The sequence below is a fragment of the Pteropus vampyrus genome, unplaced genomic scaffold (assembly GCF_000151845.1).
Source record: "Pteropus vampyrus isolate Shadow unplaced genomic scaffold, Pvam_2.0 Scaffold109, whole genome shotgun sequence".
In the NCBI taxonomy this organism is placed as follows: Eukaryota; Metazoa; Chordata; class Mammalia; order Chiroptera; family Pteropodidae; genus Pteropus; species Pteropus vampyrus.
The window spans coordinates 4,462,174-4,480,232 of NW_011888890.1; the positions used below are offsets into that span (position 1 = coordinate 4,462,174).

General features: G+C 38.2%; 1 protein-coding gene and 1 pseudogene across 1 annotated transcript in view; one reads left to right on the plus strand and one right to left on the minus strand.

Annotated features, from left to right (window-relative positions):
- The window catches only part of ADAMTSL1 (ADAMTS like 1), a 409,445-nt gene that overhangs the window by 14,256 nt on the left and 377,130 nt on the right, over positions 1-18,059 (plus strand). Inside the window, exon 2 of the mRNA XM_011365360.2 lies at positions 16,368-16,495. Coding sequence (XP_011363662.1) covers positions 16,368-16,495 — 128 coding nt within the window. The remainder of the gene's footprint in view (positions 1-16,367; positions 16,496-18,059) is intronic.
- Positions 12,898-13,016, minus strand: LOC111743247 (annotated as a pseudogene).

Consider the following 18,059-nt stretch of genomic DNA (forward strand, 5'->3'; position numbering starts at 1 on the left):
TGAAGTACTGTGTCAGGGTCTTTCCCATATCTAACCAATGGGAGCAAAGCTTGGCTTGAGATTTGGATGCAGAAACATGATTTGTGGACTCTTCCCTCCTTCCACCCATTCACCATCCCCTAATGTAGATGATTTCTGTCTTCGCTTGCCAATCTGCAACATTGCAAGTTTATACATTGAGCTTACGTTACTTCTGGTCTGTCTCATACCAAGGTCAAAGCCTGCTTACCTAGGACTTCCTTTTTTTCTTAACGTGTGTGTGCGCGCACGCGCAATTTTCTTATTTGTAAGCAATACAGTGCAGAGTGCAGTAGTTCCTAATTTGGGGTCGGTATCAGAATCAGCTGAGCACTTGTTAAAAATCATCCAGGCTCCTCCTACTCAATGAGCCTGGGCCCGTGTACTTTATTAGCTCTCCAGGTGATTCTGATATACACCAGGTTGAGAACCTTACTGGTGCGGTTGTTAAGAGCAAGACCTGAGCCAGACTGGTGGAATGTAAAACTTGGCTCCACAGGTGTCACCTTTCTGTTATTTTCTGTGTCTCAGTTTCCTTGTCGGCAAAACAGGGACCAACAATAGCATGTACCTCACAGAATTATTGTGAAATTTAATAAAACGAGTCATGCAACATAGTTAGCACAATAGCTCACACACGTAGCAAGTGCCCAGTAAACATCAGCAGTTATTATTACTACCCTCCTACATGCTGAAATTCTTCTATCTCATTCCCAGAAACCAAACTCTTATATTTTCCCAGATACAGGCCTGCTATCTAAAGTCTCTCATGCAGTCTCAAATAAAGGGTCTGGGAAAAAACTGTGATTCCTTCGTAATTTGGGGGTGTCTGGAACCCACTGAAGCCAAAAAGTCTAAAACAGAATAAAGAGAAAAGCTGGTTCAAGAAAAGTCATTCGGAATTCACTCATAAACATTGTCTAATTCAGGATTCTAATTATCTTCTGCATCATAATCACCCTTAGAACTCAGAACTAAAAAATATCTGGGCAGTCACCAACCTCCTTCCTGCAAGAATCAGAATCAGGTGGTTTGGGGAGGGGCCCAGACATTGGCAATTTTCTTGAGTTTTCAGGTAGTTTGATCGTGTAGCCACAGTCGATAACCACTTATCTAATTGAATATTTAAAAGATTCTAAGCACCTCTCACCCTTTAGGGATCTGTCTCTTATCTTTGAAGGTGTTTTATAGACCCCTCCTCACCTCAAAAAAAAAAAAAAAAAAAAAAAGCAAAACAAAACACAAAAAAACCAGAAGCCTTTTTTCCTTAGATAAAGATACTACTATACCAGTTCCAATAACTCATATAGTTGATATAAATATACTTTGTAAATTGTAAGTGTATGTGTGTGTGTGTGTGTAAGGGGGGGGTGGGATTATGATGCATAATGTGAAAATAATTATCCTATTTGTTAGATAGCATACACAAAGGGACCCGGAACTCTTCCAGTTAATAGGATGTAATGTAATCTGAGGTATAATCTACCAACCATTTAAGTGTATAAACTTTTTATTCGAAAATAGGAACCATGCATATTTAATACAAGATAGAAATTAGAACCTTTCTGAGCCTGGTTTGAAGAAACAAAATAAAACAAAACAGATACTCTAAGCATATCCAGTCTTCTGCATATACTAGTCATCAAATCTTTTTTTTTTTTTTTCATTTTCCTTTTTCTGGGTGGCCATTGTGTCAGATTAAATAGTTGGTCTTATGTCTCCCTGCTTTCCAACCAAGTTTAATTCCTGTCCGGATAGCTAATTTACTCTTATCCATCCTTATACCACTTACTTAAATGGACATAAAGAGATTCTAAATTCTTCTTATTTGTTAGAGAAATGATTGTAAGGTTGATTTCTCTCTTATCCTTTTTACAGCAACACTCCATCCCCCAACCATGGCAGTCCTTTTTTTTTTTTTTCCTAAAATGCTCATAAAGCTACTGTGTTTCATAAGGATAAAGATCAAATTAATATGTGTAAGTACTTTGAAAACTGTAAAATGCCAATCATATCATGCCCTGCTCCAAAGCAGATTCATTGGCTTCAGCTGTTGGTCTACTCATGGACCAGTCCTTCAGCTGGAACTCAAGGCCCTATCCCAGACCATTCCAACCTTATCTACAGCTGTTTGGACACACCGAGAGTGGTGCCACAGAGGAACTGACTTGGCCAGAGCTGGAAGCAGAAGGGGTCCCAACTATGTACCATGTAGATGATGGTAAGAAGAGTTCAATTTAGGGTACCAGATGGAATGGTAAAGAAGGAACAGAAAGGAGGTACATTGCAGAAGTAAAATACAGTATATAGCACAGGATGTGTGTGCAGAAAGATGGAGTGGGGTGAGGTGGAGGACAGAGAGTGGAGGGAGGGGAACTGTTTTCTAGAAATGTTTGTATATTTATAACTCTGTTAAAGACTGCTGAAGGATTAAGAACCCCAAATACTGAGTTTGGTTTTAGACTGTTGAATTGAAGGTACTAACAAGGCATTCGGTGCATGAAAATAGAAGCCTGGAGATATGGTTAGAGATGTTTTTGTATATCACCTACAAAGAGAAGAGTTCAAGTGAGGGAACATAGATAAGATCAACAGGAGAGTAGAGGGAAGAGCAGGGACCCAAGGACAGAACTTTGAGGATTCCAGCGTTTACTAGTCAGGATGAGTAAGGAAAAGCAGGGGAGGAACAGGCCAGTAGTCACTGCCAGAGAAGCCAGGGGAGCATATCTCTGAAGGAGGGTCACAGGATGTGGTGAATTACAGGATCCTGATGAATTTCAGAGGAGCCATGTCATCGGAGTGGCAGAGCAGCAGCCAGATTGCAAAGCGTTAAGGAATCTGGGGGTATTAAGGCAGTGGGTGCTGTGGGCTTGGATTAGCCTTTCAGGAAGTTTAGAAGTGAAAGGGAAAGAGTAGGAGACCCTTTATCTCTCACCACTGAGAAAGTGGAAAGTAAAGGCAGGAAAGGACAAAGGGGGAACCATGAGATAAAAGTGACTTGGTTTTAATAAGAGGAGAAAGTGCTCTTGTCTTAATAGCTCAAAGAATGCTGATAGCAGCCGTGTGTGAAATTGATTTCTGAGGCCCAGCACCAGAGACAGAGAGGCTGTGAGGCAAATGGGGTAGTAAACCATGATTTAGCACCTTCAGTTTCTCTGCTTATTACAAAACAGGCTTTAAAAAAGAAGCCTGTGGTGCACTTCAGTCTTGATATTGTCTGTGGCCAAGATCCATTTTAATATATTCCGGAGGCATTTCAGGGATTATAACGTTACTTTAGCATCAGTCTATTAACTTTTCTCATTGCTAAACATGGTTAATGCAATGCATATAAATATTATTCCTACTACTAAATAATATTGAATGATTCTGAAGGAAAAAACATTTTTTCTTGCTGAAAACAAGAAGGCGATGGACTCAATATGCTTGCACATTGAAAGCAAAAATTAAATATTTGCTTCTAGTTTATCGGTCATTGAGGGTCAGGGAAGGACTCACAGGAATCACAAAACAAAGTATTATATTTCATATGCTAATAAACATTTAATAAGTGGCTTCGCTAATGGCTCCTTGATATTGTCATTGAATTTACAAATAGATGGAAGATTGTATTACTTCCCACATGTACAATACTGAGCGATATTTTTCAAATATAATTTTAAAATGCTAACAGTACAGGAAATTTAGCCTGCTTAAAAATATACTTTTCCTGAACTGGACTGGGAGATAGGAAGAAACCACTGGTATATATGTCTCTAATCACCAATATTGTTTCCTATCTTGACGCAAGTAGATCTGTACTGTTTACAGATAATGACAACAAAGTATAACCAACCAAGAAAAGTCCTTTTGGAAAACCAAAATCTTTCTTGCAGTGTTTTAAAATAAGGAACTACAGTCTATACTGCACAATATAGGCTATTATGTTTGTGAAGTGAATAATAATTTAACTAGAGAATGCTTTCCTTGATTGCTGTAGTTACAACAGAATCTATGCTGCCAAAGCAACCGACCCTCAATCGTTACCAATAAAGGACTTAATATGTTGAAAATATATCTGGAAATCTGAATATTTTAGAATGTAACCACTATAAGTTTTACCAGTAGAGAACCACAATAAGAGTTTCTGTTTTGATACAAAACAAATTATGTCATGAAAAGTATTGATATAGCTAATAATAGAAATGTCATAAAAGGACAAAAACATTCTTTTTTAACACTTAGATATAGGAAATAAGCCAATACAGAAACTGCAAACTATATCATCATTTGGTAAACTTCTGCTCACAAGTATTTACTGATCTTCAAATATTTAAATAGTACACATTTATCAATAAAAAGGACAAAGTATAATTCAGCATTTCTTTTATTGTGCAGAAGTCACTAGGATTTCACAGACGTTCTGGATGCTGACAGTTGTATTAGTAAAGAAGATGAGATTCTTTGTCTCAAGAATTAGTTTCTAATTCAACAATTCTTAGAGTTGAAGCAATAGGATCATCTCTACCTGAATTTCATTCAGCAACCATACTGGTCAGCTCTTTCATATTTTAGCACTTTTTATTTTTAAAATAGTCTTTACAGCAACCCTATGAGTTAAATCAAGCAAATGTTCATATCTCATTTTACAGGTTAGAATCAGACATTTTTATGGCTGGGGATGTCTTAGACGAGATCAGGCCAGAATTCCTTCTTGGGAAAGTGACCGAACTGAGACACAGAGAACAGAGTGGCCTAAAATACCACAGTGGCCAAGTTCAGATTCCCAGCCTGTGTCCCAGTTTAGAAGTTTTTGCCATCAGTATTATTCATACCCGTTCTCCATTTTTAAAATTAGAAATGCTCACACACAAAAAAAAAATTGGTTAAACACTAATCATCCATTGAACAATGATCTCTGTATCAAGCTCTGTATTAGACACTGTGAGTCTAAAGCTATATCACGTAGTCCCTATCGTCAAGGTCTCATATCAACATTTTGCCTCTACTAATTTCCTTTAAACATCAGAGCTCTATAACTTTAGGTTTATTTTTGCATGACATCTAATGGAAATATATTCTCCCCAGTTCAGAACCTTACTTTAAAACTTTTATCAAAACTTGCTTCTATCAAGTCATTTTTTTCCTAATTAATTCTGCACAAATTTAATTTTCCTATGATCTATGATTGTCTGCCCTATAGTAACTTTTGCATTCATGAAAATAATGGTTTAATTTTTCTTTTTTTTTTTTTGGTAGAGGCCCATGCATTTAAGTCAGGGCTACCTCACCCACCCATCTTTATTCCGTCCTAATCGCAGCACACTCATCTCCACAAAGCACTGCTTCCCAAATATTTCAGAAGAACTGACTATTGTTTGCTCAGTGATGAGGGCTCTTTGGCAGACAATCATCTAGGACTTGGGTTAGGCTAGATTAAGGCAAGATGTGACAGGTGAATCATCTTTCAGCTTTAAACATTTTTTGGCACATTTAAAGTAGGAATAAAAACATGTGAATAAGCAGAAGTCTGATCTTTTTATTCCACAGGTTCGATTAATATTTTTCTCCCTTATTCCCTTGCATATCTGCAGCCTCTACATATATATTTCCCCTTTCTGTCTTTAGAGAGTCTGAATGTGTATGAACGAGGAACATGCACTGAGACCAATTACATATCTGGTGTTCCGCAAGGCACTGAGTACATCTTTGTCATGGCCCCTAAGAAACACAGAGTCCATTCCTGGGGATAGATGTGTAAACAGGTAACTACGGCACAGTGGCTGACAAATGCTAACATAGCCACATGTATAAAGTCCTACAAATGTGCCCCAAATACGCTGAAGATACAAGGATTGATTCTGTCTGGAGATTTGAGAACGTTTCACTAGATGACATTGGAGCTGCCTCTTAAAGCAAGAAGAGTACACAAGTTGAAGAAAGTAAAATGTGTGGAGATGGAGAGGAGGGAAATCTAGGCAATAGCAGGATTGTACACGGACATCTCAATGCAGCCTGTCTGACTGAGCAGTAGTACCAGGAGTGTAGAGGACATGAGCAATCAGGAGCAGCAGAAATGAGTCTAGAACTTTGATTTCCAGTCAGGTTAGCATGGTTGAATGCCACACTGATAATCTGGACTTTATCCTATACCTAGGTTCTTAACCTTTTTTTTTTTTTTTTTTTTTTTGAGAATCTGACAAAAGCTATGAACCCTCTTTCAAGAAATATGATAATAACACACATACGCCAAAAATGTTGCATACAGTTTCTGAGTCCTCATAGCCCATCTGGAATCCATTAGTAGGTGCTACCAGCTCTAGGGAGTGGAACCATAGAGAGTCTCTTAAGGAGTGAACAGTTTAGCTTTGTATTCTAAAAAGATAACTGGCAGCTGTGTGGATGACAGACTGGTGGGAGGAGAAGCCAGAGGTCAAAAAATCAGATGGGATGCCTATTGCAAAAGACTAGGCATGAAATGCTGGAACCAGAGTTAAGACAGTGAAAGTAAGGATGGAGAGAGTGGAAATAGAAGAGAGAAGCATTTCAGAAGTGGAATTGGTAAGACTTGGTGTCTGATTAAATGTAGAGAATGTTGAGCAATCAAATATTTTGTTGTTGTTTATCTTACTTTCCCCACTAAATTACAAATCTCCTGAAAGGTGTTACTGCACCAGACTGGACTCAGGGAAGTCAGCAGAAGCAGAAACATAAGCATTGCAGAATTCGAACTTAACATTCATGAGTAAGCAACAGGTGCCTCCATAAACCAAGAGGGGACATGTCATGGGGCAGTGAGCCCTGTGGCTAATAGACAGTAGACACAGAGAATCAAATAGGAGCTATTGAAAATGGTGAACCTGGATAGGAGACAGTCATTTCAAAGCAGCAAGTTAACTCGCTGGTTGCTATCTGTGCCTTACTTACAGGGCTTTCTGACCCTAGAGCATCTAGCAGGTATAAATACTGAATAACTCTGCTGATTATAGGCATAAATCTACACTAAGCAATTATGATGCGTCCGGGTAGCTGCGACTCTTGGTTGATTTGCTTTACATGGATGATGGGAAAGTATTAGGACCATAAGTAGACCCTCAAAATGATTTACTGCCAAACTACAAAACCTATAAAACTGTTCCAATAGTCGAACTTATACCTACAGCTACAGGTTAAAACTGGAGGGAAGTATTATCTGTTGAAGATGGTAATTGAAAGAGCTATTGCTTTTTAAAATGTGCATCCGAGTTACAGGTGCAGTGTTCTTGACGACATTCATCTCGTAACGTGGAAGAAGTAGGTGGTGATATACACATTAGAACTGGAGAAAAGAAGGAAGTCCTAGAACAGGAACCCACTTGGAAATTTTAAGTAGCTAGGCATATCTTTCTCTCCCTGTCGTCTTTTACTCGCTCCGCCCCACCACAGCCCCATGTTTCTTCTATGCCCTCTGTATGTTTTTGAGGAACAAATGACAAGTACTCTAGGATTTAAAACAAAACGTACTTCTAAAGCATTTTGCCATCTATTAAACATTTGCCCACATATCTTCATTTTCTTCTAAATGACAAACATAGGAATTATTGCAATGGTAACTGAAGGGAGTTGAAAACTAGAAAGCAACACCCCTGCCCTCACAGAGTTTGCAATTTATTGGGAAGATAATTGTTACATAAAATGATAATCCTGAAGAGCTATAAAGTCCTGTGTTCATTTTCATTTTTTTCTGTACTAAATCTTACAAATTGATAATGCATTGGTGTAACATCGAATAATTAAGCAAAGGATTGAGATAGTAGGAGGTTATCATTCGACTTTTCTATGTAAAGGGATTTAATGTGAGCAAAAGTAAAGAACATTGAAAAGTAAAAGAAAATATAATATTGAGTCAGGGAGGTTTTAATTTTCAAATCCGAGCAAATGTTCACCCTACAGTACCTGAGTGGCCCTTGAAAGAGAAAGCAGCCAGCCATGAACATGGGAAGGGAGACTGAATGACACCCAGGGTCCTATGGAGCTTCATTCAGGGCCATTTCTGCAACAATCTTTATGACTCAGGTGGCACCATGGTCAACCAAAGAGATAGGAAAGTTCTGCCAAAGCCAGACTTAAGTGGCATGAAGGTAACTAATCATTTCTTCCAACTTTTCTATTTTCAATTATAATTTGGGTTTTTGTTCATCAAACTCCAAGCCATATGAATTTATTAACCTTCCTGTTTCCTCAGTGAGTCACAGAGCGAGCCTTTTCCCTGTCAGAAATTCTTTCTCCGTGATTCCAAACCCGAACATATGCTGTCCAGAGCCTCAGATGTTTCGTTAGTTCTGCAGATGTTTTGTAAATGCATTTCAGCAAATTTGCCAGTGCTGCAGAAACTATGGCTGATTGGAGTCACAGTTTGGACAGAGCTCGAGTTAGATTAGATGGAAACGGAAACTGACACTTCTAACTGGCTCACCAGGAAGTCAAGAATTCACAAAAAGAGCAGAGAAGGAATTTCATTTGAGGGGGTGTTTCAAACATGCCAGCTTGGGGAGTGGAGGGGTGTGGAAGCCCCTGGAGGTGATTCTTCACTGTTTTCCTTGGTGCTCAGCCTACGTATTATTTTCCACTGGAGACTTTTTTTTTTTTTTTGTAAGTATAGAAAACACAGCGACCAAGAAGAGCAGCTTCATTTTTAGAACTCCAGGTAAAATGGCTTGAGTTTCACACTTGAAGTGAAATAACATAAAGGCTTCAAGATATTCCTCCAGTGCAAGGGCCAAGAAGGTGATGACTGGCAGCACAAATATGGGAATAAGTGATTTTTTTAAATTACTGGAGTTTCTACAGGATACACTTCTCCTATTGTCCAATTTTCCTTAGTGAAAGAAGTGGAATTACTGGTTTCAGTCTTCTAGTTGAGCAGCCCCTAGGTTCAGAAATTCAGCTGTTATTGTTATTATAAAGCAAATTATTATAGTGGAAAAGGAAAACTAGACTGACAGGCTATTTCTAGTATAAAAACTCTAAATCTCCCAAACTATATATATATATATGTATAGTCCATAAGATATAACTCCCACATATGTATGTGTATGTATACATATACGTGTATATGTCACAGATTTCCTGAATACTAATTTTTGCTCATGTTAGCAATTATTGATTTTAATTCAACTGACTGTGAAATTGTGTTCTGGCAGAGCTCTCCAGAATGCCCTGGGATTCCTCAGCAGTTCCCTAGATGAACTATAACCCAGGCTTGTCCTTGGATAGAATGCAAAAAAAAAAATCAAGTTATCATAGTTCTAAAATGAAAATCTTACTGAAGCGTTTGACATCTAGCAGAGTCAAGTTTTTGTTTCCTAAAAGGTTATGAAGCTGTCTTAATTCCATCTCCAAGTTTTTATTCCCAGATTGGGAAAGAATTCCGAGGACAAAATAATTTTTTAAAAGAAAAGCAATAATATTGGTTCTTATTCTATAAAAAAAAATATATGTACTGATAAATGCTTTTCAAAATGCAAAGGAAGGTCAAAATTTGAAGACTAGGCCACACAAAAGATTGTCAGATATGTGTATAAAACCTGGCTCCACCAGGCACTAGCTGTGTGACAGGTGGGGTGTGTGTACATATTTTTAGCATAAGTAGAGAGAGAAAATAATTAACACTAACGTGCCAGAAACTATACTAGTTACTTTAAATATGTTCTCTCAGTTACTCTTTATAATCACCGTAGTAGAAGTACCAATGTTCCCATTTTACAGATGAAGAAATTCTGTCTCAAAGAGACTTCACTATGACTTTACCATGTCCACTAAAGTCTGTTTGACTCCAGAGTCTGTGCTTTTTCTCCTGCACCATGATGCAGATTGTTCAGCCTCTCCAAGCTGCAATTCTTTTATTTGTTAAATCAGAAAAGAACTTTCTAACTTGATGTGGCTCTTTGTGAATATTAAATATGATAATCTGTGCAAATTTTGGCATACTTCCTCACACACAGGTACTTAGTAAATCCCAGCATTTTCCCCTCACCACCTGGGTTAGGTGCAATTAGGTGCACCAGGCTTAGGTGCAATTAGGTGTCCAAACAGGAATATGAAAAATGTGTGGTGTGTGTGGGCGGGGTGGGGGGTGAGGGGGAGGAATAGTGAAAGGAAAAAAGGAAGGCAGGTACCTGAAAGTCCTGTGCCCAGAAAGCTTTTACACCCTGTTACAGAATTGACTTTTCTTCTCAGTAGCAAGGGACAGGCATCATGCAGTGGCCTCTGAAAGACTGTGTGCTGTGTCACTGACAGTTCATCATATCCCCCAGCAGTGCAGCTGTGATAAGAACCAGATGATCTGAATTTCCTCAGCAAAGCCAGCAGCAAATATCTGGGAAGGCACATGCCTCAGTATCCACACACTCTGCTCTTTAAGAAAGTACATCAAAAAGCTAATGGACTTTTACAAGAGCCCAGTTACTGCCTAATGTCTGTAAGCTCTCAGGAGCAGGGAATCATAACCCCTACCACATACAATTGGCAGCAGAACCAGTATTCCAAGTTGTTAAAGAAGCCAAGGATTAGATAAGATTTATAGAGACCTGATGTGTGTAGAGGAGCTAAGAATGGAATCTGCAGATTCATTTCCAAAGCTTGGTCCACGCACAGAACGTTTCTGTGTATGGATTTCTGCGCTTTGCATGGGCACACCGCGGGAAAAATGGTTCTCTCATCACTGGAGGACTTACCCCTCTTTTTAATTTAGAAGTGTGTGATATCCATTTTATACAGTCACATACACAGCTCCAGATGGCTTAAGCTAAATATTGTCTGGGAGGAGAGGAAAACCAGAGACTCAGGTGCCTTCTTGCTGATCTTGAAACAGTAAGAATTGTTCTTTGCCGTGTCCCATAGCCCATTTTGCTACTTTTGAGGATCTGTTGATGTCTGAAAAACACTTTGCTTATAATATAACTTCATCTGTTGTATGACTTCAATTTTGCAAAAACCTATCATCCATTTCCTCAGCACCCACTTTCTTTTTCATTTAGTTCTATATAGCTTGGCCTCTTGTTACATTTGGAAAAAATATTTTCCAAGTACTCTGTGTGTGTGTGTGTGTCTGAGCAAATATGACTCCAGTCTTTTTATCGATAACTTGTGCTTCACCCTAAAACATCTTTCATAAGTCCTTGATAACCTGTCCAGGTTCCAGTAAGAGGTTTTTGAATAAAGTGGTATATGGGAGGTCATTCTAAGGTAAAGTATCTACTGGGCAGTGAGATGCTTGGAAACTATTGCTTCATGTGATGACTCAAAGTATTTAACTACTTGTAGCTGTCAGGCTTAAAACTGATCACCTGAGACTCGGTTGCTGCATTTGGCTCTGAAATCAACCACAAAACTATCAGATGAAAACCACATTTAGATAAGCCAGTAATGGCAAGAAAATGACACCATTCTGAGGTCACTGGATTTAGAGAAGCTCTTCTAATCTTTTTCTAATATTCTTAGGAGGTATTTACTGATCTATGGCTACAGTCTAAAGGCATACCTCAGAGATACTGCAGGTTTGGTTCCAGACCACCGCAATAAAGTGGATATGGCAATAAAGCAAGTCGTAATCTTTTCGTTGGTGGAGGGTCTTGCCTTCAATTTGGGAAAGAAAAAAAAAAAAAAACTGTGAAGTGCAATAAAGAGAAGCACAATGAAACAAGGCATGCTTGTATATTCCATGCAATGGGATTTATAATGGACTTTTCCCTTGAGTTTAATATCATGCCGTTTTGATCTTTCCTGATAAATCTACTGGTGAAACATTGGCTTACATACAGAATTTCATGATTGCTTTTAGTTCTTGGTCAGTTAATAGCTACAGACCATCATCTCACCTGACACTGTCATTGAAATGTCCAACACTGATGTCAGAGATGAAATCTCTTGATCATCTATGACCTTGTTTCTGAAATATTGAGATTAAAATATTGCATTTATGTGATAGAAATTAAATTGAGAAACGTTAGCTGGGATATACTAGAAACACTTAGATCTCAGAAGCAATCATTGTTGCTTTGGGGCAACTCATGATCTGTTTCTTACTTTCTTCTCTCACTTTCTCTTGCTAGATGTAATTCAGAGTTTACACTTAAAAAAAATCCCACTATGGAGTTCAGAGGACTGCACATTCAAAAGTAAGAGAAATAACCATGAGTCCCACCAGGAGTAGGCACAAAAGTTGTTTATATTGAAGGCCCTCTTAAAAAACTATAACAAGCAAATACTTTTAGGTTCTTAAATGACCTGAAAGACATTGCTGAAATGTCATTTTGGGTTATAGATGTAAAAATCTGGGGCAGTTAAAGAGGAAGAAAATCACTTTACTTTCTCGAACATTAAATCTGGATTCAGTTGAAATAAATTGTTTGTTCCAGTTTGAGAAATAGGTCCATGACTCCCTTCTGGGTTAGCATGCAATCTTTCAGAGAAACGTGGGTACTTGATATGTCTGATTGTGCTGAAACTTGTAACTTGCGATGAGGTAAGATGTTTAGTCAGTGAAGCCTCACCTTAGAGCCATTTTAGTGTCTCTTCAGACAAGGCACGTGAAAATATCAAGCAACTTTAGCACAGAGTTTGAAACAATTTGCTTCTCTAGAAAAACAAAATTTCAGTTATATGTCATTTCCTACATAGCTTATCCAGAGAGCAGCCTCCCAAGGACTAGGCATTCTGGTGTTTTTATCTCACACAGAAATGGAGTTCACATGTGAATGCTGCATGTGGAATTTTTTTTTTCAGTTGTAGTAATTGCATAGTATCACTCATCTTGTTTGTTTGTTTGTTTGTTTATTTTTTAGGCAAGGCAACCCTTGGTTGATCTGACAGATTGCAAGAACTTTGTCAGCTTATAACCCCTTATTTATTTATTTTTAACACCTACAGCACCTGGTCTTCCTAGATGGTCTCCCATCCAAATACTAACCAGGCCTGACCCTGCTTAGCTTCCGAGATCAGATGGGATCGGGCTTGTTCAGGGTGGCATGCCTGTAGACTCATCTTGTTCATTTTAATTATTTCATGAATGCTAGCATTTGTGATGTTGGTTTTCATCTCAGTCATATTTAATTCTAATAACATGAGGAAAATTGTATTGTACAATGTATATTTGTCATACAAACAATCACTACATCAGACAAATACTCTCAAAGAACCACCTTCCAATCATGCGGAGCAAACAAAAAGGGAGTCAGGAGATGAACCATAAACTTATTTAAAATCTAAGGAATGAATTACTGGGTGTATGGAGAAGAGACTTGGTATATATACTTCAATGGTAAATAGGTTTTTCTGTCTCACTATTTAATTAAGTCCTGGAAACAGGGTACCCTATATTGCCATGATTAGAGATTGATTTTGTTAATCCTAAATACCAGACTTCTGAGATCAATAAACACGTTCTTTAGAAAGGCCAGGCTCTGCAGTAACCGATATGTTTCTGTTACTCATTCTATACCACATTTTATAGGAGCCTCACACTACTGGCAGATCACTTCACCAGGCCGAGCAACGTGGCAAGTGGCTGGGAGGTTTGACTGTGGGAAAGTCAGAGTTTTCAGGGAGATGATACCTTAAGAATTCAGTGTCTCAACTGAGCTCAGCAGAAAAAAAAAAAAAGGCACTCGTACCCTCCTAGTGTAAATCCTAGAACTTTTGAGAGCACATATATGTTTATAAATGAGGTTAATAATACATAATGTTAATAATGTTCCTAACGATGGCAAGAAATGCTTATACAGTATTTATTATTTAGTCCCTATGAGTTTTTTAAATGTATATATGTATTTTTATTTTGCTATAATACATATAACATAGCATTTATCATTTTAATCATTTTATGTGTACAGTTCAGTGACATTAAGTATATTCACATTGTTGTTGCAACTATCAGGACCATCCATCTCCAGAATCACTTTCATCTTCTCAAACTGAAAGTGCTATTTATCCTCCCTTTCCCCTGTCCTCAGCAACCACCATTCTACTTTATATCTTTATGAATTTGATTATTTTAGATACCTCATGTAAGTGGAATCATACAGTATTTGTCCTTTTGTGTCTGACTGTTTCACTTTGCATAATATTGTCAAAATTTATCCATGTTGTAGCATGTGTCAGATTTTCCTTCCTTTTTAAGGATGAATAATATTCCATTACCTGTACATACCACACTTTGTTTATCCATTCAGCCACTCATGGACATTTGGGTTATTTCCGCCTTGTGTGCTTTTCATATACTATTTTAATCCTCATAATGTCTCAGTGATATGGTATCTTTGTTATCCCCATTTTGTGATAAGAAAACTGAAGCTCTGATACCAGTATTCTACCCCAGGCTGAGCAGGCCCGCACTCCTTGCTCTTAACCACTCTCTCTACCACTGTCCTTCCAAATGATTTAAGAATCTTAATAAAGCCTGTACCAGTTAGCCAATCCATGATACAGCACTCTGGGGCCAGGTTTCTGACTTAACTTGTACCAGTTTTAAAACTTCCAAGAAGTAATTAATTTGACAACCGAGCCCCATAGCAACTGATTTATAAAGAATCCTGTTGCTGCAAAGCAAATAGTTTTTGGGGGATAAGAAGATGTTCTTTTCTTTTTCAGGGCCCCTCCTGCTTGGATGATAGAACCCTGCATATAACTCTGTAGGGCATGAGAAAGTAATTTAAAAATGATAAGAGCTATTATTTGTGAGCCTGCTGTATGCTGGTCACTTTACTTACATCCTCTCAAGTTTTCACAGTGCTTTGTGAGAGGTTACCCTCCTGTCGCTACCTGTCCCATGCTCTCCAAGTAGCCCACGCTGTCTGCACTCTCTTCAGAGAGAAAACTGGGAATGAAATTGTCATATTGGCTAGCAGGCACATTTTCTAAATAGTTTTGGAATTTTAACATTTGTCATATGAATATCTTTAATTGATATGAAAAGATACCACCTTTAATGTTTGGATATCACATTTGGTTTATTCAGTAAAATAATTTGGGCCCAGTTTTCATTAGCCTCTTGTAGAACAGTTGCTATAGACCGAATTGTCCCCTCCCTATACATATACTGAAGCCTTAACCCCTAATATATTTGGAGATGGGGCCTTTGGGAGGTAATTAGGTTTAGATGAGGTCATGAAGGTGGGGCCCTCATGATGGGATTAGTACCCTTATCAGAAGAGACTCCAATAAGCTTGCTCACTCTCCATTCTGATAGAAGGTGGAGGTCATGTGAGCACACAGTGAGAAGGAGCCATCTCTAACCTGAGGAGAGACCTCTCACCAGAACCTGACTATGCTGCACCTTGATCTCAGATTTAATCCCCTAGAACTATCAGAAAATTAATTTCTGTTGTTTAAGCCACTCAGGTATTTTGTTATTACAGCCCAGCAGACATACATATATATATGTTATATATGTATATGACATATTCTCAATTTATAATAATGTAATTATAGGCAACATTTATTAGTGCTTTACTCTGGAATTAGTCCTAGGCTAAGTTCATTTAGCTAACCCTGTGTGCGTGTTTGTGTGCGCGTGTGTGTACATGTGTACTACATAGTGATAATAGCTTCATTTCGTAGAGAGAGATTGAAGTGAAAGGAGGTGGTAAGTTAATTGCTGAAGGACGTACAGTAAAAAGCAGAATCCATATCCAAACCAGACACTTTCTAACTCCAGAGCCCGTTCTATTTACTGTGGCACAAATTTTATCTTTGACTCTTCTGTATAAGAAATGTGAAGCACAACATTGAGGCCTGGATGTAACGATTCTCCTTATGGTAAATGCTGATTTCACTAGGAAGCCTGTCAATAACAAGCATGTTTGTCTGTCTAAAGTCAGTCAGCACTCTACTAAAGTTACTTTGTGCAACTATTCTGATTAACAAACCTGAAAACGGGGAATAACATTGCCTCATTACAGAAAACTCATTGCATAAAATGTCGTTTGGGAAAGCAGTGCTGGTATGCACACGTCAGTCTCCTCAGAGCAGAACATCTCCGAGAGCAACTTGTCTCTTCACAAAGAGAGGAAGACTCGGTACATGAACTCTGGGCAAAATTGTGACTTCATTGCAATTTATCTTCCACTAACCCAGATTCCTATTTTGGGCTCCCTTTTCTATTCGCTCTATTAATACAATCCTTCGCCCCCTTCATTTATGGCCCAGGGTCTTTAAACTCAAATATACCTCTCCCCCAACATATATACGTTGTTAAATTAGAAAGACTCCAATGTATGCTTTCATCCCCAGAAAGATCACCATGTACAGACGTACATACCACCCACATTTGAGGACACATGTTTCAGGGCACACTGGGGACATGATACTGACCATCCTCTCATTTCTTATAGAGCTCCAGGACAACACGCTCTGAGGAGGACAGGGACATTCTGTGGGATGCCTGGGGCCCATGGAGCGAGTGTTCACGCACCTGTGGTGGAGGCGCCTCCTACTCACTAAGACGCTGTCTCAGCAGCAAGTAAGTACCCAGAGCTGGGCTTTCGTAAGGCGCAGAGGTGGCAGGTTTGAGGCAGACTCTTGTGGTTGGAGTTATGCAGAGTATTTTGTTGCACACAAATCTGGATGAAGGAATGAAAGGATGGTACAAAGAATTAAATTTGTTCATCTTTAGCTAGGTATTTGCATACTCATATGATAAGCAATATGGAATTTCATTTACCAAGCAAATTTTTATGTATTTTCATGTTAGAACTAGAAGAATTTATTAATAGAAATGGATCTAGTACCTTTAGCTCCATAATATATTTTACTTTTTGCACCACCGAACAATTATGGTGACAATAATAGCAAAAATATTAACATTAATAGCATATTAAGCTTATGTTTGATTCCAGTGTTACCAAGTCCTCTGCAAATGAATGGATATCCCCACTGCCTTAGATGTAATGGCCAGAAGTTCCCTGAGGTCATTCAGTTCAATGAAGGATGAGTTTTGACTGTACGAAAATTTGGAAGAACAGAAATGCAGAGGGAATTGGGGCATGAATAGTGAGAGGGATGATGAAGGTGGAAATGAGAGTGGTTAATGGTTTCTAAATTGAAAAGGCCTGAAGTGTTAAAATCAAAAGTTTTTACTTAGGATAATAATAATTCATAACTGTTTCTTGAGCTTTCTGGTTCATAACTAGATTTTTCTCCAAACTATACAATATAAAGTACCATGGTAATATTTTTCAATGAAAGGTTTTATTTGACAGTAAAAAGTGTTATATGTGACAAGAGGTTTGATCAAAATTACTATCTATTATAAAACATGAAACAGGAGAAGGAAGAAATATACATGTGCTGATTCTTCTAGACTTTTCATAAACAAAAAAGCAGAAAGTGGTAAGATGGCTCAGGAAAATGTCAATTTATTCTAATAAGAGTGAGAATCTCTCAAAATCAGAGTCTAAGTCTTATTCCTTTCTATATCCCCCAAACCTGCACAGGGTCTGATAGATATTCGAAACTCAATAGGTGTTTCTTCATTGAATCCATTGATAACTACAGACCGTTTTGGTTCCAGATAAGTCTCAGTGGAAATGGCATAGCCTGAGAAAGATGGCCAAAGGGCATATCTTGCAAGAATCCAGATCAGCTCTGGTATTTTGCTATTCTGGAGTTAAGACCTGCACTGAAGTTGAGTCTATTGGATTGTATAACTAGCGTATACAATAGACCCATCTTCGGCACAGATCCAAACACCGGAATAGCTAAATATCAGAGATGATAGATAGACCCCTGAGCTTATAAGAAAGAATAGACCTTTCATCCTTATGATTCACGTATGCTCTTAATCTTGAATATCAAAACTCCCTAAATCTGTGCTATATGATGCTACATGGTGATAGCACTGTGAGGCATAACTGATAACAAATATATATCAGTAAAGCCAAAATGTACAAATTTGGAATGTTCTTATTATGTAGTTTTCTCAAGTTAGCATGCTTGAATGTTCTTTAGGAATGAGCCAAAACATGTGTCTCACAAAACTAGTAAGAAATGCATGAGAACTTTCATATTGGCTCAGTGATATGAAT